The sequence below is a fragment of the Drosophila simulans genome, chromosome 3L (genome assembly GCF_016746395.2).
Source record: "Drosophila simulans strain w501 chromosome 3L, Prin_Dsim_3.1, whole genome shotgun sequence".
NCBI lineage: Eukaryota > Metazoa > Arthropoda > Insecta > Diptera > Drosophilidae > Drosophila > Drosophila simulans.
Genome location: NC_052522.2, coordinates 20,416,250 through 20,437,946, shown reverse-complemented (window position 1 = coordinate 20,437,946; position 21,697 = coordinate 20,416,250). Strand labels below are relative to the sequence as shown.

At 44.7% G+C, this 21,697-nt stretch overlaps 7 protein-coding genes across 10 annotated transcripts; 4 read left to right on the top strand and 3 right to left on the bottom strand.

Moving 5' to 3' along the window:
- Positions 1–98: 98 nt before the first annotated feature.
- On the top strand, positions 99–5,397 carry LOC6738905 (mRNA (2'-O-methyladenosine-N(6)-)-methyltransferase). Its single transcript, XM_016169163.3, has 5 exons — positions 99–280; positions 1,632–3,480; positions 3,544–3,669; positions 3,740–3,868; positions 3,930–5,397. The coding sequence occupies exons 2-5, from the start codon at positions 1,646–1,648 to the stop codon at positions 4,600–4,602; spliced, it is 2,763 nt and encodes a 920-aa protein (XP_016032728.1). The 5' UTR covers positions 99–280; positions 1,632–1,645; the 3' UTR covers positions 4,603–5,397.
- A 461-nt stretch (positions 5,398–5,858) lies between these two features.
- LOC6738904 (peroxisomal membrane protein PEX14) lies at positions 5,859–7,452 on the bottom strand. Its single transcript, XM_002085663.3, has 3 exons — positions 7,172–7,452; positions 6,810–7,112; positions 5,859–6,538 (listed from the first exon to the last, which is right to left on the bottom strand). The coding sequence occupies exons 1-3, from the start codon at positions 7,280–7,282 to the stop codon at positions 6,110–6,112; spliced, it is 843 nt and encodes a 280-aa protein (XP_002085699.1). The 5' UTR covers positions 7,283–7,452; the 3' UTR covers positions 5,859–6,109.
- Positions 7,453–7,917: 465 nt separating this feature from the next.
- On the top strand, positions 7,918–9,438 carry LOC6738903 (peroxisomal membrane protein PEX16). Its single transcript, XM_002085662.4, has 2 exons — positions 7,918–8,154; positions 8,215–9,438. The coding sequence occupies exons 1-2, from the start codon at positions 8,043–8,045 to the stop codon at positions 9,132–9,134; spliced, it is 1,032 nt and encodes a 343-aa protein (XP_002085698.1). The 5' UTR covers positions 7,918–8,042; the 3' UTR covers positions 9,135–9,438.
- Positions 9,364–14,801, bottom strand: LOC6738902 (serine/threonine-protein kinase PITSLRE). 4 transcript variants are annotated; one of them, XM_016171831.3, is made up of 4 exons: positions 14,645–14,801; positions 14,389–14,585; positions 10,151–12,410; positions 9,364–10,030 (listed from the first exon to the last, which is right to left on the bottom strand). In XM_016171831.3, the coding sequence occupies exons 2-4, from the start codon at positions 14,451–14,453 to the stop codon at positions 9,497–9,499; spliced, it is 2,859 nt and encodes a 952-aa protein (XP_016032725.1). In that variant the 5' UTR covers positions 14,454–14,585; positions 14,645–14,801; the 3' UTR covers positions 9,364–9,496. The 4 variants fall into 4 exon arrangements, 3 of the variants coding, with proteins under 3 accessions (XP_016032725.1, XP_016032726.1, XP_016032727.1); XM_016171832.3 differs by adding an exon at positions 13,239–13,605 and having other exon boundaries at positions 14,389–14,787; XM_016171833.3 differs by having other exon boundaries at positions 14,389–14,787.
- Positions 14,802–15,014: 213 nt separating this feature from the next.
- Positions 15,015–16,024, top strand: LOC6738901 (distal membrane-arm assembly complex protein 2). The gene has a single exon (XM_016169164.2). It carries the CDS (start codon positions 15,106–15,108, stop codon positions 15,958–15,960), a length of 855 nt encoding a protein of 284 aa, XP_016032723.1. The 5' UTR covers positions 15,015–15,105; the 3' UTR covers positions 15,961–16,024.
- A 48-nt stretch (positions 16,025–16,072) lies between these two features.
- On the bottom strand, positions 16,073–16,612 carry LOC6738900 (coiled-coil-helix-coiled-coil-helix domain-containing protein 7). Its single transcript, XM_016171829.3, has 3 exons — positions 16,471–16,612; positions 16,319–16,417; positions 16,073–16,262 (listed from the first exon to the last, which is right to left on the bottom strand). The coding sequence occupies exons 1-3, from the start codon at positions 16,513–16,515 to the stop codon at positions 16,149–16,151; spliced, it is 258 nt and encodes an 85-aa protein (XP_016032722.1). The 5' UTR covers positions 16,516–16,612; the 3' UTR covers positions 16,073–16,148.
- On the top strand, positions 16,613–17,970 carry LOC6738899 (vacuolar protein sorting-associated protein 26C). The gene is made up of 3 exons (XM_016169165.3): positions 16,613–16,737; positions 16,793–17,561; positions 17,626–17,970. The coding sequence occupies exons 1-3, from the start codon at positions 16,678–16,680 to the stop codon at positions 17,745–17,747; spliced, it is 951 nt and encodes a 316-aa protein (XP_016032721.1). The 5' UTR covers positions 16,613–16,677; the 3' UTR covers positions 17,748–17,970.
- Positions 17,971–21,697: the final 3,727 nt, after the last annotated feature.

Here is a 21,697-nt window from a genome sequence, read left to right as displayed (position 1 = left end):
AAATTTAATGGATTAAAAACAAATACCACAGAACTATCGTACACGAAAAGTTGCGAAAGGCAAACGATAGTACGGAAAGAGCAGGCAATCGATATCGTGCTGCCTATCGCAGCAATGCCATCTCGATTCGACTGCTCCGAGTTTCGTCGCTGAAAAAGAATTTGAGAAGAACTTATTTTTCATTTCCAAAGAAAATCGCGGGAATATTTACGCCAATCGCACGCCTAAATGTTTGCAAACACGTAGCGCGTGCTTATCAGACTAGGATAGTTAAAACTAGGTGAGTTTTGTGGCGTTTCAGGGCGTTTCAACGCAGTGCGGCCACACGATGCCCAGGCAGTACATAAAATGGAAAATATTGATGTGCCTGTGCCTTGGTGGGTGCAAAAAAGAAAGTGTAGAGAAATTTTCGTTGCATCCAGAATGTTGTTTGTTTACGCCGTTGAGCAGCGAGTTGCTCGAGTTCGCCTGAAATTGAGCGTTGCAAAGTTCCCCTGATTGATATTATTTGCATTTTCCTTTAATTATAAGCGACTTTTTGTGGGTGCACTGAAAAAGCGCGCCATTATTTTAGTGCTATGACGTAGCCGTCGAGGGCCACGAAACCAAGTGTAATTTTTTTCGCAATTGTTTATATGGCGTGCATAATGCCTGCAGTTGGTGCGGGTGTGTGTGCCAGCGGAGGTGTGCTGGTGTGTGTGCGTGCGAGTGCAGCAAATTATTTTGTATATTTTTTATTCCGCTTGTGGCGGTGCGCATACGCTTGGTACACGCTCGTCAAAACATATACACATAACCCAGGCAGAAAATCTCTATTCTTTTGCAATTTGTTTTGATTTCTCATTCGTGCGAGAGCAGAGCTGTGTTCGCTCTCTCTGGCTCTCTCGCTCATGCGCGCCTTCTTCGCCTTGTTTGAGTGGGCGTCGTATTAACTGTTTTCTGGTCAAGGGCTCCTTTCTGCATTTTTTGGATTTATCATGCCAACATTTAGTGTTAATTTCTACTACTCCCCACGATCCCCACGCATCATTCCGTCCGACTCTAGCGTGCCCCCGATCTCGCTCCGCTGAGTGGCTGTTGTCGACTGGCTGACTAACGGCAGTTATAGCTCTCTGGTGGTGGTTCTGGTTTCTTCGGTTCGATTCCGGTGCGCGCTCACTTCATTATCTGCCGTCGTGACAGTGTCGCGTTGGCTATTTTCTAGCCAAAGCGGGACTTGGCGGTTTTTATCCTTCATTTGAATTATTTTTCTAAGCAAGAGGTTCAATTATGTGATAAACACTAAGTTTTTTTTCCTAAATTAAGGGGTTTTAGATTTATGGTATTAAATATAAAAAAAACATAAAGCTGAACTAAAGAGAAATATAGATGGTCAAGACGTGTTGAAAAACTATTATTAGTATTTAGCACTACAACTATAACTATTGTTATATATTGATTGTTTAATATATAACATCGATTAAGATGTAACATCGATTTGTCATTATAACATATATTAAACAAGAGAATAGCTATTTTCCGAAAACCCAATTTGCCATCACTGGCCATTGATTATCTTTTCTTTTCACTGCCTTGCTCTCACTCTCATCTCCGATTGAAAACACTTGTTTTTGTTTACCTCGCTCTTGCAGAAATATTTCGCAGCATGGCAGCTAACAACAACAATAGCAACATACACAACCTGGGCGCGGGCACGGAGGGCTTGCTGTCCTCCGTGATTGCGTCGACGGGGACTCCTGGTATGGGATCCTTGCCCGTGCCCTCCAGAGCACCCTCATCGTCCGCCTCCTCCGCCGCACAGAGTGCTTGGGATCAACTGACGGCGAGTGCCTCCAACAACATGTCACCTTCACCCACGGCAGGAGCGCCTACGGTCACGGGACCCATTCTACCGGACAATCCGGGCGGAGGAGCGGGCAGTTCACCGGTGGCCAGTTGCTCCTCTCCCTCGACGCCCACGAAAACACATGCGCCCTCACCGCTGGAGAGCATGGCTCATACACCGCAAGGTCCGCCAACCTTGGGACCCGGTGGTTATGGCGAGGAGCTAACCGCCGAGCTGGTAAACCAGGGATGGCGGAAATTCTGGTCCAAGAGGGAAAACCGCCCATACTATTGGAACAAAGTCACCGGAGAATCGCTGTGGGAGATGCCTGGCACCAGACCCTTTGATCCGCTCACCGACCCTTTGGGCATCTGCCATGCGGGCGGTCCGACGCCGATGACCCCCAATATGCACCAACAGCAACAGCACCAGCATCATCACCTAAAGCGGCGGCCGTCGGATGACATGCACATCCATCCCAACCAGCATCACATGGGCGGTGGACCTCCAATGAAGAAGTTTGTTCTGGCCGGTCCCTGGGACCTGGAGGTGTGCACCAATGCCGTGATCGTAGAGCGACCCCCGACTCTTCTGCCGCAACCGCATCCTGAGGTGGAGGCTTTGCGGGCAGCCTTCACCATGAAGCTGCTGAAAACCTACGAAGATTTGTGCATGCGAAGAGAAAATATAAAGGCACCCAGAGATTCCTTCAACCGCTGGCTGATGGAACGCAAGGTGATAGACACCGGCTGCGACCCACTGTTGCCCAGCAGCTGCCTGCCGGAGATCTCCAGCTCCATGTACCGCGAGATCATGTCGGATATACCTATCAAGATAGTGAAGCCCAAGTTCACAGGGGATGCCAGGAAGCAGCTTTCCCGTTACGCAGAGGCCGCTAAGCAGATAATAGAATCCCGATCCGCGCCGGCGGAATCCAAGAAGGTCGTCAAGTGGAATGTGGAGGACACATTCCAATGGCTGAGGCGTACCGTGGGCGCGAGCTACGAGGATTTTCAGGACCGTTTGGCCCATCTAAAACGGCAATGTGAGCCACATTTGGTTGAGACCGTCAAGAGTTCCGTGGAGACCTTGTGCGTGAAAATCTATCACTTGTCAGCTGATCATGCCCGCAAGATCCGTGAGCGCCATTCGCAGCTGCTCAAGGAGCACGGAATACCGGAACCCACGCCTCCGCCGCCGCCGCCACATCTAAAGAAAGTGTGGTGCTATCCCATACAGTTTGCCGTCCCATCGCCACGGATGCCGACGATCGAGTACTTACAGGATCGCGACCACATGATCATCAAGTACACGCCTGCCACGATCAACCAGCCGGATGCTCAGTACATCAACCTCACCTATCTGCAGAAGCTGGAACAGCTGTACCGCCACAACTGTTTCGACGACAAGAAGTTCGATCTGTTCATTGGCCGGGTATGGTGTTTGCTCAAGAGGTACCAGACCTTCCTGGGCAATGCCCTGAATTCCTCCCAGGAGGCGGAGCTTACCCAGGCTGCCTTGCCAGTGCCAGTGTTCGAGTGCCTACATAGGCACTTTGGTGTAAGCTTCGAGTGCTTCGCCTCGCCATTCAATTCCTATTTCCGACAGTACTGCTCTGCGTTTGCCGACACGGATGCCTACTTCGGTTCCAGGGGGTATGTAGCCAAATAAGTGCATTTTAATGAGCTGAATCTAAGTGAAATGTGTGACCCTTACAGCCCCTTCCTCGACTTCAAGCCCGTTTCCGGTTCCTTCCAAGTAAACCCTCCTCATTGCGAGGAGCTGATTGAGGCTTCTTTGCTGCACATCGACAAACTGCTCACCGACACCATGGAGCCTCTGAGGTGAGATTAAACTTCAGTTTGATGTTGCTTATGAGTATAATACAATTTATTCTTGTTTTACTCAATCCAGCTTTATAGTGTTTCTGCCGGAGTGGAAGAGCATATCCAAGCTGGACGACAGCATGTACAAGCGCCGTTCAATGGTGGTATTGGGCATGGCCCACGAGTACAGACACGGCTATCAGCACATGTTGCAAAAGTGGGTTTAACTCGACTTTCCCTCCAACTCATACTTATTTAACTCTGCTAATTACCCCCAGGTCTGATGTGCTGATCAAGTGCATGCAGGGCACACAGGTGGTGTGGTTGCAAAATAGCGCTGGATACGCGCGATGGGGACCCAATGAAATTCGCGTGGAGGCACTGCGCGAGGCCTTCAGGCCACAACGAGATCGGGAGCGTGAGCGCGCTGCAGTTGCGGCAGCAGCAGCTGGGGTTACCTCCAGCCAGCATTCGCCATCGACTCCCCCATCCGCCGCATCCACGGCTCCAACAACCAACTCCAGTACGATCAGTGGAGTCAATAGCAACAGCTCATCCACAGCGACTACAACGAGCACAAGCAGCAGTCCGTCGCTGACCACAACATCGTCCTCAATGTCGCCACTGTCCCCGCACACGCCCACCGGGAATCCGCCGCCGCAGTTTCCGATGACCATCAGCAACACCAGCAGCAGCAGCAATTTGGTGGCCGCCTCGCCCACAATGAGTGTGCAAAGCGATTGCTCTTCGCCCTCCTCGTCGACGATGTCCCTTTCACCGGCACCTGCTTCGGGCGGCTATCCGGATGGAGTGACATCGGCCACAGCGGCAGCGGTGAGCATTACGGCAACGACTAGCACATCGGCTGCTGGAGCGGGATCTGCATTTGGCCAGGCCAATAGCATCAGTAGTTCCGCATCCACGCAAGCGGTCATCAACTCAGCCGTCTAGATTTGATTCTTTTTGGGATCTTGCTATCCACACATGGTTCTATTTTGTCCATACTATCTGTGCACTTTCTGTTAGCATAAATTAGGGTTACATTTGAGGAAGAAGAAACCAATTGGGCCTGAAGCCACACTAGCGGCCATGCTCCCAGTTCCGAGGTTTAGTTTTGTGTAATCGGATGATAATCGCTTTAATTTGATCAAACACGAAAGCCGAAGGAATGGCATCTTCTATTTTTCCGAAAAAGTACAACTATCCAATTCCGTTTTCAAAATGTATCATTGGAACCAGGAAAACGCATATGCATATTACGCAATATTTTTTAGTTTCTTAATTTAAAACTTAATTTGTAACGTTACACATCGCTCGGTGTTAATCAAATGATGCCTGTCCGAATTGTAAATTACGTTTGGGTCAAACAACAGGCTTTAAAACACTAAATATTTTGTTACACATTTTTGTACTTCTTGTCAAAGCTTTAATTTTCAAATGTACACAGTGCTCGGCCTTCGGCAGCTGGTATTGCCCCATCGCAAGGTATAATTACTTGTAAATATGTTATATTTAATTTGAAATAGCTGATAAAAATGCCGGCCTGGCCGCTGTTTATCTTATACGATTGTACCCAACAAACAAGGGCCAAGCTACCCAACAAAAGACTCTAATAATGCATACTTAGTATGGGTAGGGGTACTGTTCTCTATCCTTGTTTCAGGGTATTTCGCAATGGCTTGCCCATTCACAAAACGAAATGAGAAATAAAGAACACATTCAAGTGAACTGTGAAGCCCTTAACAATCTTTTGTGAGACTATTAACTTACTAGAATACATTAACTTTAACGAAAATGGCAAACAATTATTTGAATACTAAATTATCGTATGTACAAATCGATAACTAACGTAAGTAGTGAAGGAAATTTAACGAAGGGAATGCGCAGAGAACCAAATTTGTAATTGAAACAAAACCATAACTACGCACCGCACAATAAATAAATAATTTAAATCCGTTTAGGATCTGGGTGGAGTCTTAAAGAAGCTTCTAGGCCAAACCTCGAGGCGCTCCGCCCCGCATAATCTTAAATCAAACCTAAGGGAATTTAGCCAATTTATAGAAAGTAGCACTCGGCAAAATTTTTAGAAACCAATTATCGTCTAAGTCGAAATTTATTGTCTAAACCGATATGCTATCCCCACCCCGTATGTACCGATAAGCAAAAAAAAAAACACAAAGCATTTTTGCGCTTAATTAAACAGTTTCTTTCAATTCAAACCTGTTATTATGTAAACTTTTTATTATTACATTGTATAGACATCGTATCGCATAAGTGTGTATATGTGAGTGTGTGTATGTACTTTTGGATATGGATTAGCTGTTGACTATAAAGAAAACTTAAATGCTATAAACGCAAAGAAAAAAACCAAAAAGTCTTGAAGGCATTTAAGGGGATAATCAATTTACAGCTTAACTATATACTACGTCTATATAGCCAGCCTCGTATTCTGATTGCATTACATGATCTCCAAGCTGGAGTCACTATTCTTGGTGACCACCTCGGTCTCCGACGAGCCGGACCCGGATCCAGCATCATCGCCCTTCTCGTTGTCGTCCGAACCGCTGTGCCGGTGATGGTGGTGCGGGGAGCCGGCCAACTGCCAAGCGGGAATGGATGGCACTGCGATCGGGGCCACAGGGCCGGCGAACTGCTTTCGGTTCAAAAGCAGGCCCTTGATGGCATCCAGATCGCTGCGGAAGTTACTAAATTCGCGGTTCAGCTGCTGGGCGTGTTCCCTTTGCTGTGTGGTGATCAGATCCCTGACCGCCAAAATCTCCTTGTTGAGGTCGTTGGTGCGCGTCTCCACCTTCTTGTCTATGTCGTCCAGGACTTCATCGACCGCCTTCTTCTTGGGCTTGCCGAACAGGTAAGGCGCAATGTATTTCTGAAGTTATACAGGTTTTAGAAGTTATTAGCAATCATGAACTTTGAACTGACTTGTGGACCACTTAAAACTTATTTATGGGTCCTAACACTTTTACAAAATGTGTTAAATAATAAGTAAATCCAACGTCGTCTCGTAAAAGTGTCATAAAATATATATGTATCTTAGCTTTAGACAAGATGGTGATGTTTAAATTCGCACTCGAGTTGGTGGAGTAAATATAATAAATCTTTTAAAAAGACCCCGAAATAGAGATCCCACTGCATCTCACCTTCCAGAAGAGGTAGACTGCGTAGACGACTCCGCTGAACAGGGCTGCTGAATGGATGATTTCCCTGATCCGGCCCAAGGCAGTCGGCTGCGGCTGCAGCGCGTGCAACTGGGATCCAATGCTAATGACGGTGTTCGGACTGGGATTGGGATTGTTTGGGTCTTGAGTGAAAACGCCGGCCCGTTCACAGGCCAGCTGGATTTCGTGAGCGGTGAGACCTTTGGACCGTAGGAACTGCTGCTTCTGGATAAGTGTCGTGTGGCGCACCTTGGTGTTTTGTAGAAAACTGACTGCAGTGGTTATCTGCGGCGAATAGTCGGATTATAGATTAGGTAAACTTGAAGGGGTTGAACAAATATTACTAGCGACTCTCGGGGCAATTGCTCATCTACGTCGCCCTCGACATCGTGCTGCACCGAGGTAGCCGTTGCCATGACGGTGGTGTCCCCAGTGTCTGTGTTGTTGCTGGACATCTGTATATCGACTCTTAATTCAATCTTGCCTAGCTAATCCACACGAAAACGGAGTGAATCCGAATTCACGAGCAATTCGATTGCAAAGTGCACAAAAACAAAAGTGTGACCAAACACTTTGCTGCTCTCGAAATTACTAATGCATTAGCGTTTCAGCGGTTATAATGTGGGAGCGAATAAAATTCAGGTAATTTGTGACGTAATAAAAATGGGAACTAGGATAAACCTTTTTTTCAGAAAAATTTGGTAAAATATGTTTCTATTGTTAATACGTCCCAATAAAAATATACTGCAGTACAAAGAATCAGAAAACTTGAATTAAGATGCCGAGACTAAACAAGCATATATTTACATTGAAGAATATTAAAAGGGGCTATGGAAGGTTGGTGGCAGATGTGCCAAACACGGTTCTTACAAATTGTTGGTGGCGTGTCCTTAATTATTATTTTTTTTCTATTATAATAATATTTTAAATTTTTAAGGCGATAAGCTCGTGACCTTGGTGAATTGCAGTTAAGCACCGCATTTGGTATTTATTTTTGTTACAATTTTATTCACCAAATCGTTTAATCAATGCTATCTGTGTTTGCATTCATATATGTATTCATATTGCGCCACCTTCTATCTTGTGATGCATGAAAGCACTAACGCCTTATCCAAAACGCCAAAACACCACAGCTGCACAGATTTGATTACCTGTAGACCGAAACACCTCATTATTTTTATTATTTGAAGGAACAGGCAATATATTCCGGATATAATGGACAAACTGAAGGACATGCTGAAGGCGTACGAGGCGTGGGTGGGCAAAAACCCCGACGTGGTGGGAGATTTCGAGACCACAGCCAAGTGGGTATCCTACTTTATAGCAGGTAAAGTGAACTCCTTGTTTACATAGAGCCTACAGACTCATCTCTTTGGCCGGCTTCCAGGTCGCATTTCCTCATCAAATGTGGTCAGTGAGCTGGTGTACACGCTGTCCAACATGCTGGTGTTCTACAACGATCGGATCATCGAAAAGGCTCGCAATGCCGAGAAAAATTCGGTGATCCAACTGCAATCGAAACTTTGCTACCGTCTAAAGGTCACGCTGACGACACTCGAATATAGCGAGGTTTTCATCGAGATATCAGCCCGCCGGCTTTTCGGTCAATCCGGCAAGTGGCTGGTGATAGCGCTAATACAGGCCTTCAAGGCAGCGGGCCGTTTCTTTATCTTGAAACACTCCACCTCGGATATAATCACCTCACCGCCCATCGCCGCACTGAATCGAAGGGCCATTGGCAAGCAGAGGAAGAATTCGGCGGATGGTGCGGCTTCCTCCACGAACGATTTGCTGCAGTCCCAGCACTCCATCACCTTCCAATTGAAGCGATCTGGCCGTGTGATTCGTAAAGTGGAGGGTGCTCCTCCCCTGCAATACCGCGACTTCAAGCTTCATATAGACAACAATGAAGCGGCGAAGACGCAAATTCCTAGGAAACTCCTTCAAGCAGAATACCTGTATATATCGAAGCCACTAATCCACCTGGTCGCCATGGGGCTGTTCGGCCGGAGAAGTTGGAAGCAATATATGGTGGCATTATCCATTGATTTGTATAGCATTCACCTCTACCGTCAGCATCGCGACCTCATGTCCAAGCAACAAAAACTCGAGCTGAGCAGGCGATGCATAAACATCATGTACTTCCTGGTCCGATCGCCGTTCTATGATAGCTTCACCAAATCCAGACTGGAGCGGATCCTCGACTTTGTGGCCACAAGTGTGCCCATTGCTAAGGTGGTGGCCAAACCCCTCAAAGATTACATTCCCACGTGGCAAAGCACTTACTTCTATCTGTGGTCCACTTAGGCATTTCAGGTAGAGTGTTAGTATTCCCCTAGGCTAAGTTTTAAAGTTACAGGTGTGGACGCATTCGAAGTGTTGAGGGTGGGTTGACTTTTGGTCCTGGGAAAGTTGTTTACACAATAAAACGATGGAGCAATCTTCGATATGTTTATAGCCAACTTTCATGTTCCTTGAATTGACCCACCCACATGGGATTGCAGCTCTTGAAGTGAAAAATGATTATACATCGCAATTGTTTTGTATGGCTTTTTAAATTATATATGGAACAATATTTATACACATACAATTAAACGAAATTTTTTTCTTACATCGCTAACTATACATAACAATTAATCGTAATCGTAATGGGCTAAAAACACACAGAATCAGAACTTCAGACTGAATCCCGGTCCCATGGCCAACTGGCGTTGCGTTAGTCCAGCATTCAGGACAAATCCCGTGCTAGCCGACGATCCACCAGCTCCGTGGCTCTTCTTGTTGCCAGTGATAATCCCAGATGAGAGCTTGTTTCCCGGTCCCACGATGATAGGCTCGTCGCGGCCTAGCTGCTTGAACTGCGAGCCACCGGACGGCGGTTTGGGGGACGAGGCTTGCGCCTTACGGGCTCCCAACTCGCTCTTGGCCGGCCAGGTGGGAAACATGGAGGGATCGATGGGCAATGGCAGCTCCTTGAAGAAGCCGTGCTTCAGTGCCGCGTCGGCGCTCAGTCTTTGTTTCGGATCGTACGTGAGCAGACCCTGCAGCAGCGATAAACCCATTTCAGAGGTCTTCTCCTGGAAGTGCTTGCGCAGTTGCGAGACGGGATACTCGGTGAACTGAGAGTTCTGCGACAACATGTTCTTCACGGCGGGGAGCTCGGTGTATCCGGGCCAGATCTTCTCATTCGGAGTGCCCAATTCCTAAAACAATAAATCAAAAGTCAATGAGCATTCTCGGAAAATGAATTTCAAAGTTAATACTAACAATTAATCAACAAGCTGCTTTTAATACATAAACATTAATGGTCAACCATAGCTTACCTTAAAGATCCTGTTAAGCTCATCGATTTCAGATTTTCCCGGAAAGAGCGGCAGCATCTGCAAGAATTCGGCGAAAATGCAGCCCACCGACCAGACGTCTATGGGCGTGGAGTAAACCGGCGAGCAGAGAAGCAGCTCGGGTGCACGATACCAGAGAGTGACAACAAGTGAGGTATACTTCTTGATCGGCGATCCATACTCCCTGGCCAATCCGAAATCACCCACCTTGAGAATTCCCTTGTGAGACAAGAGGAGATTGGAGGTTTTCAGGTCACGATGCAATATCCAATTGTCATGGAGGTGGGCCACCGCCCGGAGAAGCTGCTGCGTCAGACATTTCACTTCTCCGGGGAAAAAGCTCTGCTTACGATTCTTCATCGTTTCCATCAGGGATTTCAGGTCGTGTTCTACATAGTCCATCACAATAAATATCTTATCCATGTTGGATCCGACCACGATCTCGCGAACGGTCACGATATTCGGGTGCTGACCCTTGAGAAGAGTGTTGATCTCCCTGAGTGATGTTATGGGAAATCCCTCCTTTTCCTTCTCCATTTTCAGACGTTTAAGAGCCACAATCTCATTGGTTCTTTTGTCCTTGGCTCGGTATACCACTCCATAGGTTCCCTCTTCAATGCGGTTTAGACACTGGAATTCCTCCACAGACCGGCAGCCCTGCACACCGGGGTAATAGTTGGGCAGGGGAACGCCCTTGTCATCGCACGGAATTTGCTCCTCCAAAGACTTTTGTTTCTCTTTGAGTTTCTCCTCGGACTTCTCTTCCGTCTGCTCTTGGGTCATTCCGCGTTCCTCGCTACGCGTGCTGCTGCTGGGTGAGGCAGCTGCCCCCGCGTCTTGCCGATCTACTTCATCCTCCAGGCTGCTTTGACTTCTAGAACGGGATCTGGACCGAGTGCTTCGGCTGGACTGGGAGCTGCTCTTGGAGCTCACAGAGCGAGATCTCTGACGTTGCTTGGGCGACTTGTATAGCTCACCCACGCTAAGTGGACTGTCGGGCAAGGGTAAATCCTCGTCGTCGTCTTCCAGTTGAGACTTGGATTTAATCTTGCTCTTCTTTTTGCTAGCATAGCTGTCTTCACTTCCAGATTCTGTTGCGCTTCCTGCGCTGTCCTGCTCAGGAACCTCCTCGTTTGAGTCGCTCTCCTCGCTTTCCTCATCGTCATCATCTCGGATAACCTCGATATCCTCCTCCCGCCGTTTCTTGAGTTTGATTTCCTTCTCATAGTCATCCGGCTTGGACTTCCTCTTCACATGAATGTTCAGACCTGCGGTTACACTTGCAGCCACTGTTGTTGGACTAAGTGCATGACTGTGCTCGTTTCGCTCGCGGAGCAACTCCCGCCGAGCCTCCAGTTCCTCACGAGCCGTCTGTTTTCGCTGGCGGCTTTCCCGTTCAGCGGCAAGAAGTTTTTCCCTGCGAGCCAACAGCTCCAAGTCCTCGGGCACCTTTCGTCTGCTGACCTCAACCTCCTCGCGCCACTTGCTGCGATGCGATTTGTGCTGGTGCTGATGGTGGTGCTCCTGCTCAGGACTGTCCAGCAGCTCAATGACTCGGTCGTGACGGTTTTGCTTGTGGGTACTTCGCCCAGTCCGCTCCCGCTCTTTGCGTCCTCCCTCCCGGCGATCACTTCTCTCGACCCGATGCTCATAGTTCTCCTCCGTTTCATAATCCTTAACGTAGTTATGCCGCTTTTTTAGCAACCTCGATCGCAGATCCTGTTCCAGGCTCTCAGCATCCTTGCTCTCCGCGTATTTACTGCTGCGACGCGTTGGCTCCTCCATTGGGTACTCGCCGTGTCGACTGCCCGAATGGTAGCCCGATGGATGGGAATGGTAATCGCGGGGAGCAGGTCGAGCTCCACTTAAATGCTGGTGATGATGATAATGGTGGGCAGCATAGCTGGGCGCCGGCGGTAGAGGCTGTTGCTGCTGTTGAGGCGGCTGAGGGTAATGGTAGGCATGGCCTAGGTGGTGTTTCGCATAAGCTGCAGCCGCGTTGCTGCTCCGTTCGCGATGGTGGTGGTGGTAGTGCTCCTCCCGACTCCGATAGTCATATCGATGATCCCGTTCTAGTCCTAGTGCAGCACCGCCCACGTCTTCGCGCTCCTTGTGGCGTCGACGCTCGCGGGAATGTTTCTTCTTCTCACGCCGGGAACCGGATCCTGATTCTCGGCTGGCCTGCGGTGGTTGTATGTACAAAGCATCAGCGTCGACCTCGTGCTCATCCTCCTCGCCTCGGCTAAAAGTAAGAGAGAAAGTCCAAAATTATGGTGTCATGCTTTAAGTGGTGTCCGTCCCATCTGCTGATGATTCTGGACCGATGCCTGCCGAAGACCCAGTAGAACAGTCGCTGCTCTGACCGTGTTGCATGTTGCTCGTTGCAGGTTGCGTGTTTTGCTGCAGTCGGTGTTTGGATTACATTTTACTCTAGCCCTTGGAGACCTTAAAAGCTCGAGTCCACGCTAGCTCTGGAATTCTTTCGAGATTAGATACATAAACTTTGGTGCAGTACATAAGCGAATCATTAGTGATTTATTTGAGGCAATCGAATCGGTGTTGCTCAGATAATTGGCGATTTTGTTCCATATTTGAGCAGCAACGGGTGAAATTTGGTGGGTCGATTGAGGGCAAGTAAACAAGGTTTGAAGCTATGGAGACAAGTAATCACGGAGTCGTTTATGAACAAATGTTCGCATAAGTCTGTGAATCTAGTAATTTTATTCTAAGCTTAGTCTTTTATAAATTGTTTTAATAGGAATATATACAAACACAAAACTAAAAATCGACCCACCATTGAGTGCTATCAAATGGAGTACTTACCTGATCCCGGATCCCGTAACTATTCCATGGAGCTCGGAGCTCCAAAGCTTCCAAGGGCTGTAAAATGCAAACACTTACACGACTGACTGCGCAACCTGCTGGGAATGGGAGTAGTTATCTTTTGAGAGACAGAGAGACACGAAAGACATTGAGACAGGACTTGGAAAGAGGCATTAGCAAAGTAGTATAAATACAATATTGTGTGTGTTTCATTCAATTGAGATTATTACAGAGTATTACAATTTACCGCCAGCAGCACATGAGAGGGATCGAATTGATCGATCCATCGGTTCGGAGCTTATCGGATCTCTATTGCGAATCTCGGGTTTTCTGTATTCGGTTCTCGGAACACAATTAACTTGACAGCGGCGGGTCAAGCGAGATTAATGTAGGTTGGCTTGAGAAGATTCGGTCCCGTCTGCCGTTGACACTGCAGGTGCACAGTTTTAAACTCGAATTTTGCATCTAGCTTGCACTTTTTCGTTCGTTTTTATTTAGCATTTTTGTTTTTTTTTTTTTGGTTGGTTTTTATTTTTACTTTTATTACGATTATTATTAGGTTTGTTGTTGGCCATCGCGCGCCTCGGTCTTGGGACAAGTACACACTTTTTGGCCTATTTGCAACGAAAAAATTCAAGTCAATTAAACGGTTCAATAAAATCAATAGGTTTTAAATCGTCATAAATTGGTTTTGTTTTCTTTTGATTTTGGTATTTTGGTTATCATTTTCAAGGAGAGCAAACAAGCGCGAAAGGGATGTTGGGGTGATATACATGTATATATTGGGGGCGAATGTTCTTTGTACATACGCAAATTTCGTATCGAGATTAAAGAATTAGCATGTACTATTCATTATAGTCAACTTATAAAGATGGTTGGTGGAAAATTGTCCACTCTCTGCATACACACATGCAACAGTTATTCGTACACGTGTGTTCAAAATAATAGTTGGATTCGCCAATGAAGTCAATGCATTAACATGACTAGTAATTTTCTAAATTAATATCCTAACCATTAATGGTAGATGTAAAGTAAGGAAAATTCAATATTATTAGTTTCAAACATAAACTTTTTACACAATCGACCTTTGTAGATCCAATTATTGATAAAAAAATGTTTAGGGTATTCTTTTAAAATACCCGTAACCAATTTTAAGCCCCTATTTTAAACACCACTATTATCATTAACACAGCTGTATGAATGGGCGAGATATGTCAACGGCGGGATGCCACAGGAAATCTGGCTAGAGTTCTAGCGGAATTCTCGCCGCGCCACCAGCACCCGTGTGTATATGTGTACGCCTCTTTATGTATGTATGCAGCAACAATTTTCCATGAATCGCATTTTGAGAACACCGAATATCTGAGTTTTCCCAGGACCCCAGGGGTAATACACACCTGTGATAGTGCACATCGTTGGGGCTCCGCAGCTGGCCATCCTCGCTGCCAGACGAATTGACCATTTTCGGCGCGCCGTTCGCAGCTAAAGTCGCCAATTAAAATGCCAATTGCACGGGTGCCCTTGCGTTGGTTCACGTAATTGTCGGCAGGTTTATGCGGCGTTCGCCTGGCTGCCGTTGTTTTCAATCGTTTGGCTGGCGGTTAATCAGCATTTAAGTGATTTAGCTCGTTTTTTCGGTGGTATCTCACGCACTTCAGCAAAGGTCGTCTGCGTTTCTTTTGTCTCTTCTTTTTTCTTGTGGTGGAAATGTGAAATTCAGCGTGCCAAAGCAAGATGGCGTCGCATCGGTTTCGTGCTGCCAACTCTGCGAGAAATTCAGTGCTAGCAGCTGATGCATCAGCTGCTGAGATTCCATGCGCGCATCTCGTGAGTCAGGCACAATTTAAATATATCAAGCAATTTGTGAAAATATCTACATATCTGACTGTTAAATCGTAATTTTTGTGATTAAATATTGGCTTAAATATTTTATTTTTATGTATTCGCTTTTTAATTTTACTTATAAACCTAACGCAGTTAGAGTAATCAGGTAATTTATTAAGCCACTATCCTAGAGTTTAGATCGCGTCGTGAGTCACGCCGCAGTTCACATAACATGCGCATCTCTAATACACTTACCCACTAAATTTATATATTGATATCACACTCGAAGGATGTTGCAGCGCGTGTCGCGTGGACTTCTCTCCTTAAGGCGATGCGGCCTGCGATCGGCATCCACTGTGCCCACAAATCAGGCCCAGCCGGGCGATGAGGAGGAGGAGGTCAGTGCGACGGTGAAGAGGATCCGCTCGGAATTGGCAGCGGATAAGCAGAAACTTAAGTGGCGCACTCCGATTGGCGACCGGCCGGAGGATTGGAACAGCAAGCTGAAGCTGTTCTCCAATGCGGAGCAAACCTCAGACTTCATCGTGATGATGCAGAAGCCCATCGATCTAAGTCCGCGGAGCATACGACAGTGGTGGGAGAACCGGGAGGAGCGTATTGAGCGGCACATGCAGCAGTTTGTCCCGGAAAGGCATAAGGTTCTGGGCGCCGAACTGGCTGCGGCGCATTTCATACTGTACCGCGGCGGGGCCGTCAAGTTCATCAACGATACCCACTGGCGCCGGGCCTCCAAGGATGGCGAGTTCAACCTGCCCAATAAGTTCGATCCTCGCTATAAAGTGGAGGCCTTGAGGTGTGATAACATGGAACTCTACTACGAGGGGCTGGAGAACCTGCGCTGCCTGGACTCCCTTAAGTTCCTGTCCTTTCACAACGTGGAAAGCTTTGATGACTGGTGTCTGGATAGGATTTCGGGAGGTGGTTTCCCTAACCTCGAAGTGCTCGACCTCTCGGGCACCCAAATCACCACCAATGGCTTGGCCTGTCTGTATCGTTTTCCTAAGCTTAAATTACTGATCCTGAATGATCCGAAGGAGACTTTAGAGTTGGAATTGGCCACGGTCATGTTGGAGGAGTCCATGCCCGCTTTAAAAATTGTTGGCGCCGACGCTATTCACAGCTAAGGCTGAATAAGTGAACTTTGCGATTTTTAAGTTTAGTTAAATACAAATGTTATTCATAACAAAATATCTAGATCTTCATGTAAAAGGGAGCCTTTTAGACAACAAGGAGGTCTAATGTTGTGCAAGCTTTGGTGCCCGATATTTATATATTTATATACACAAAAGTATTAAATAGGAAGATACACATATCAACTTTGTTGGGGTTTTCCTTTCATATATTCTGCTTTAATCCCATCGCGTTCTTCCAAGGGCGGCAAATAAGGAGCTATTCCCTTTGCTCTCCTTTCGATTTTGACTTTGTTCTGTAGGAATATTAAAATGTAGTTCATAAAACAATCACTTTAATTGAAGAACCTACCCAGAACTCCTTGCAATTGTTATAATTGGCAAAATATATTTCGCACTTGTCGCGATCAAAATTGTTTTGGTTGAGGCATTTGAATGAAAGCTCCTGTTCCTATTTGTAAAGATGTAATTAATTATTTATTAACTTTCTTATAGCAAACGAACCTTCAGGCAGGGATTATCCCGCTCTGCGTTTTGATTGCGAGGCATTTGTTATTAAATGAAAATGTTTAAATTAAACTTATATAAAAACGAGATTGTTTTCGTTTCCTCGATTTTGGGACTGCCCACTTGCCGGACAGCTGGTGCCAGGGATGCCAGATCGCCGTAGGATACAACAGCTGTTATATTTGTTTTCATTTGCTGATTAAAATGAGTTCACTGCTCTTCGATATAAAATTAAAGAGAGAGAATAAGGTTTACCATGAAAATGTAAGTAATTAACGATTACTTAAGGTCTTAGTTTACCGAAACATATATTCCTTAGGAGATGCTATTGGGCTGCGTGCAGTTTCAGTGCGCCCAGGAGACAAAACACGAAGGAATTATATTGTATCTGGAGGGAATCGTTAATCTGCAACTAAGTGCTAAGACCGTTGGGCTTTTCGATGCTTTCTATAACTCGGTGAAACCCATTAATCTGCTGCAGAATAGCCTGGAGTTATCTGCGCCCGGAAAACTGAGCGCCGGCCGTTCGGAGTTCCATTTTGAACTGCCTTTGGTGTGCAAAAAGGAACCGCGAATTCTTTATGAAACATACCACGGAGTTTTCATCAACGTGAACTACCAACTCACTTGCACTGTGAAAAGGAATTTCCTGGGCAAAGCGTTGACCAAAATCCAGCAGTTCTGCGTGCAATACAAACCGGTGCCTCTAAGCGAGGATTCAAAGAAGGTGGTTCCTTTCAGTTTGAGTCCGGACTCACTGCAGAAGAATGCCAGCGCCAAGGAGAGACTGTCCATGCCCAGGTTCCTCATCACAGGGCGTCTGGACAGAAGTGAATTCTGCGTAACAACTCCTATTACAGGCAGCATTACGGTGCAACACACGGAGGCGGCCATTAAGTCCATTGAGATGCAATTGGTTCGCGTGGAAACCTGCGGTTGCGACGAGGGCTACTCCAAGGATGCCACCGAAATCCAGACCATTCAAATAGCCGATGGCAATGTGCTGCCGAAGTTAGAACTTCCCATCCATATGGTCCTGCCCAGATTGTTCACCTGCCCCACTTTGCTCACCAAGAACTTCAAAATCGGTGAGGATTGTATTGGTTATTTATTATTACGCGTGGCAATATTTATTATATTCCTTCCTTTCAGAGTTTGAACTTAATCTGATTGTGGTATTTAAAGAGGACTACACGGTTAGCGAGAACTTCAAAATAGTCCTGAAACGTTCGGCGGGTCCTCTGCCCAGCAAAGTAACTACCGCAGGACGCTGAGCAAATAAACAAATAAACTTTCCCATATGGCAGCTATTTTATGAACATAAAAGTTCAACAAACTCGAAAGTGTAATAAGAAAAACATACATTTATCTCAAAAATGTAGTAATTATAAATTGATTTGGCATAAGAATCTTCCTGAAAATAACTTATGTATTTGATTTGTTTAGTAAAGGAAAGAATACATTTACAACAATATAATAAATGAATATACTTATGGACTCCTCACTCAAATATCCCGCCCTCAGAATCAGCTGATAGTTGGCCAGCTGCCAGGATGCTTCTGCGATTCCAGGTGAATTGCAGTTTAGACTAGTTTATTTCGCATGCGATTTATTTTGCACTCTGAACGAGAATTATTTAGTGTCCGGCTGCTTTATGTTGCGTGAAGCGTTTGATAAGTGTCATAAAGTGAAATTGCTTTTTTGATTTGAGGTACTCGTTCAAAAATTCGGCGGTGCTGTGGTCGTGAAACGAAAGTGTACAAACATTAAATTTGTCGGTAAGTGCGAAATCCACCAAACACATATGTACACTTGTTGTACCCATGATAAAAATTGTTAGATCTTAAACATAACATGTTTGAAATCAAAAAATAGGTTTTGAACATACATACATATATTTTTAGAAATATTATAATTACAAAACAACGTTGATGCTTAAACTTTGGAAGGCAACAGCAACATCAACTGGTTTAACTGAACTTGGAAATAAATAAAATACGATAGCAGAGGCTATATTGATTTCATTCACATTCCCTGTAGTATATGTTTATATTATTAACCAATATCGACAGTGGTGTTCATATAGTTATGTCCGTCTGTCCATCCGAATGTTTTTACGCAAACAAGTAACTTCGTTTTAGGGTTGTCAGCATCACAATTTTTGAAAAGTCTTCTTTTCATTGAGGGTATTATATATGTGACATAAGAATAACCGGAAATGAACCTTCGCTGTTTTTGATCATAATGCTTCGAATTCGGTGTACACCAGTTCTTTGACAATCTAAAGTTTCGAATTTAAAACGAAGGTCGAAAAATAAAGTGAAACCATAGTTTCGTTGTTTTATGATCAAAAAAGGTTCCCATTCGGTGTACACAAGTTACCAAAGATATTTCCTTTCTTGTTTATATGTTATGTAATGTAAAAAGACGTCAGAGAGCTCAAGTGAAATATATTAAATGTCGAACGTTAATTTTGTTGTCTTTGAAATTGATTGATTCGGCCGGCATTGGGTAACTGACAAATTTTAATCAAATGCTCGAAGGAGTAGCGAACAAGGATATCGATTACGCTCTCCCCATCATCATTATATCCATTGTTTACCTGCGATTTGCTTTCAATCAGACTCCATGTGTGATTGATGCGAGGAGGGGGAATTGATTTCCTTTGGCATTCTGGTACATCTTTCTGCTGCGCTTCATTTTTGCCGCTCCGCTCACCTGGTTTCCGTATCCTGTTCCGCCTTCGTTATTATCTTTCAATTTACACGCAGCTGGCTAAACAAAAAAGCAATGAAAAGAGATAAAATGAGGAACGGAACTATATTTCCGGTCGGTCTATATAGTCTTCACATTCTACTCGATCCTTCTTTTTTACACCTTCTTACAATTGCATTAAATATTTAATTGGGGCTTAAGACCTTACATTAATTGACCATTTTATTAATTACATGATTTATTCCTTTATATACCACTCGACACTATTCAAAAAGATGTGGTGGTTTAATTTTATTATAATAATATTTTAAATAATAACATTTCTAATAATATTAATAATATCACTATAATTATTTGCATATTACATATTCTTGCAGTATTACTAACTAGTTAAGTTGAACTCTTTCTTCCAGTATGATTCTTAGCATACTTTACAGCTGCACAGCTTCTTTCTGCCCAGAATCGCCTTTCTTCCAGCTTCATTCTCATATCCTGATATCCTTTTACTTTTTCCTCTGACTTTCGTGTTGCCGGTAAGTGCATATCAATTTCCTGCTCCCCGATGCGTTGCATGGAATATTTTTTAAATCTTTAATAAGCCGATTCTGCCTTCCTTGGCCATGCTGCGTCATACACACATAATGCATTTTATTTTACGTGTGTTCTTGCCACATGAACACACGACCACTGTGGCATTTCATAAGATTTTTTATTAATTCAAGCGAAAATATTGTACAATAAATTTGCTTTGTCTCTTTAAAAGTTGCTGTAAAAGCAAAGGGCTTTGTATTTTAATACTGCTATAGGCAAAATACATTTTTATTAAAAGAATAACCAAAATATTTTCAATTTGATTAAGGCATTTTGCAGCTTGAATATTTTGCCATAATTGTGATTTTCCTTCCGGAAAACATTAAATTAAAATCTTATTAAGTGCACAACTTTTTGAACGTCTTGGTGTGCGGGCACTTGCTTAATTTATGAGTAATAGTTGCGAACTTAATTGATTGGAGAGAATTTCATTTAGTGCAAGGACGAAGCAATTAATTTTAATTAAATAAACTAAATGGAGCAAGAATCCCTCGGTCTTCAGATTTTCGGCAACCACTGTACGCGCCGATATAAATTACTTAGCATGAAACTGCCCTCAGCTCCCCACTTTACTTCCCTCCTCTATCTGCTTTTATTGAAGGGGCCAGCTCCTTGACATCCGATATACAAATATAAGAGTGTATATGTATGCCGCAGGACGAACAGGAGGCAAGTTTCAAGTTCACTAAATTATATACATACGTCCTTCTGTGCGAGTGTGTCTGAACAAACACATATATTTGCCCAACCCGGCCGACTCCACTCGACTTTTCTTTGACGGCCCGAACTTTTTACCATAAAGAACGTGGCACTGACACCCTCCGCTATATCCACTTGAATGTATTTATTTAAGTCGAATAAAAAGAAAAGGAATGGAAAGTGTCCGGGAAAATGTGGGCCTGTTGAATCGCATATACTTATATGTATATATGCTGTGTATGCTGTGAAAGCGGATGTGAAAACACTCCAAGGAAAATCAATGGAGCAAAAATAGTTTACGAAAGAGTGTATAATTTTATGTTTGACATTATAATAATGCTCTTCCAGCTGATTTCGTTGCTTTTGGAGCATGAGAAAATGCCCATTTGATTTTGTCAATGCGCTGGCCTTTTTTCTTACAACGTTTAGATATATAGACTTCACATTTTTTACGCTGTCTACTTAAATTTCAAGACTTTTTGAGTAGTTCAACCGAATTACCATTTCATTCAATTTTACAAAAAACAAAGAGGGAACGGTCTTCTCTAACAGCTTCCCCTTCCCGAATTTTTTTTTAGTTTTTTTTTTTTCAGTGCACGAAAAACTGTTGCTCTCCACCAGTCTCAATTTTCCTCAGCCTTCGGGGAAACGTACATATGTGTGCCTGAACTCGTGGAGGCAAGAAGACATGACACTAAGTCCACCTCAACTTGGTGGGAAACCAGCCAGGAGCCACCCGAAACCATCTGAAGCCACTAAACCCACCCAACCACAGGCAGATGGCTTCAATTCGGCAGTTTGCTGTGTCGCCAAATGTAGCACTAGGAAAAGTTTTTCCCCAAGCCTATATATTTACACCCGTTACTCGTAGAATAAATGGGTATGATGCACTTGCTGAAAAGGACGTAACAGGTACTGGGAGGTTCGTAAAGTACCGGGTATCTTTGAGTCGCGTATCTTGAAGCTAAACTTTCTTTCTTGTTCAAGCGTCTTCTTTGCAGAGAGAAAAATAATGTGTAAATAGTTCCTTATATTCCTGTATTAAATATCAATTCAATGCTGCGAAATAATTTTCCTCGGTGTGTGGAAATTGGTTGCCAATAGAAAAGATGCCGTTGCCTGGGGGCTTTGATGTTTTCCCATTCGCATTGGTATTGGTATTGGCTGCAACTTTCTGTCGTAAGTAAATTCACTTTCGACAGGCACAAACTTTTCACAC

What these genes read in the sequence shown, in the direction of transcription:
- LOC6738905 (XM_016169163.3), top strand. Translation starts at nt 1,646, where the DNA reads ATGGCAGCTAACAACAACAATAGCAACATACACAACCTGGGCGCGGGC. An exon ending in GCCTACTTCGGTTCCAGGGG is followed by an intron (nt 3,481 to 3,543) that starts GTATGTAGCCAA and finishes TGACCCTTACAG; the next exon opens with CCCCTTCCTCGACTTCAAGC. An exon ending in TATCAGCACATGTTGCAAAA is followed by an intron (nt 3,869 to 3,929) that starts GTGGGTTTAACT and finishes AATTACCCCCAG; the next exon opens with GTCTGATGTGCTGATCAAGT.
- LOC6738904 (XM_002085663.3), bottom strand. Translation starts at nt 7,282, where the DNA reads ATGTCCAGCAACAACACAGACACTGGGGACACCACCGTCATGGCAACG. An exon ending in AATTGCCCCGAGAGTCGCTA is followed by an intron (nt 7,113 to 7,171) that starts GTAATATTTGTT and finishes TATTCGCCGCAG; the next exon opens with ATAACCACTGCAGTCAGTTT. An exon ending in CAGTCTACCTCTTCTGGAAG is followed by an intron (nt 6,539 to 6,809) that starts GTGAGATGCAGT and finishes GTATAACTTCAG; the next exon opens with AAATACATTGCGCCTTACCT.
- LOC6738903 (XM_002085662.4), top strand. Translation starts at nt 8,043, where the DNA reads ATGGACAAACTGAAGGACATGCTGAAGGCGTACGAGGCGTGGGTGGGC. An exon ending in GGTATCCTACTTTATAGCAG is followed by an intron (nt 8,155 to 8,214) that starts GTAAAGTGAACT and finishes GCCGGCTTCCAG; the next exon opens with GTCGCATTTCCTCATCAAAT.
- LOC6738902 (XM_016171831.3), bottom strand. Translation starts at nt 14,453, where the DNA reads ATGGTCAATTCGTCTGGCAGCGAGGATGGCCAGCTGCGGAGCCCCAAC. An exon ending in AACGATGTGCACTATCACAG is followed by an intron (nt 12,411 to 14,388) that starts GTGTGTATTACC and finishes TCTTACTTTTAG; the next exon opens with CCGAGGCGAGGAGGATGAGC. An exon ending in AGCTTAACAGGATCTTTAAG is followed by an intron (nt 10,031 to 10,150) that starts GTAAGCTATGGT and finishes TTATTGTTTTAG; the next exon opens with GAATTGGGCACTCCGAATGA.
- LOC6738901 (XM_016169164.2), top strand. Translation starts at nt 15,106, where the DNA reads ATGTTGCAGCGCGTGTCGCGTGGACTTCTCTCCTTAAGGCGATGCGGC.
- LOC6738900 (XM_016171829.3), bottom strand. Translation starts at nt 16,515, where the DNA reads ATGCCTCGCAATCAAAACGCAGAGCGGGATAATCCCTGCCTGAAG. An exon ending in GGGATAATCCCTGCCTGAAG is followed by an intron (nt 16,418 to 16,470) that starts GTTCGTTTGCTA and finishes CTTTACAAATAG; the next exon opens with GAACAGGAGCTTTCATTCAA. An exon ending in ACAATTGCAAGGAGTTCTGG is followed by an intron (nt 16,263 to 16,318) that starts GTAGGTTCTTCA and finishes ATATTCCTACAG; the next exon opens with AACAAAGTCAAAATCGAAAG.
- LOC6738899 (XM_016169165.3), top strand. Translation starts at nt 16,678, where the DNA reads ATGAGTTCACTGCTCTTCGATATAAAATTAAAGAGAGAGAATAAGGTT. An exon ending in ATAAGGTTTACCATGAAAAT is followed by an intron (nt 16,738 to 16,792) that starts GTAAGTAATTAA and finishes TATATTCCTTAG; the next exon opens with GAGATGCTATTGGGCTGCGT. An exon ending in CACCAAGAACTTCAAAATCG is followed by an intron (nt 17,562 to 17,625) that starts GTGAGGATTGTA and finishes CCTTCCTTTCAG; the next exon opens with AGTTTGAACTTAATCTGATT.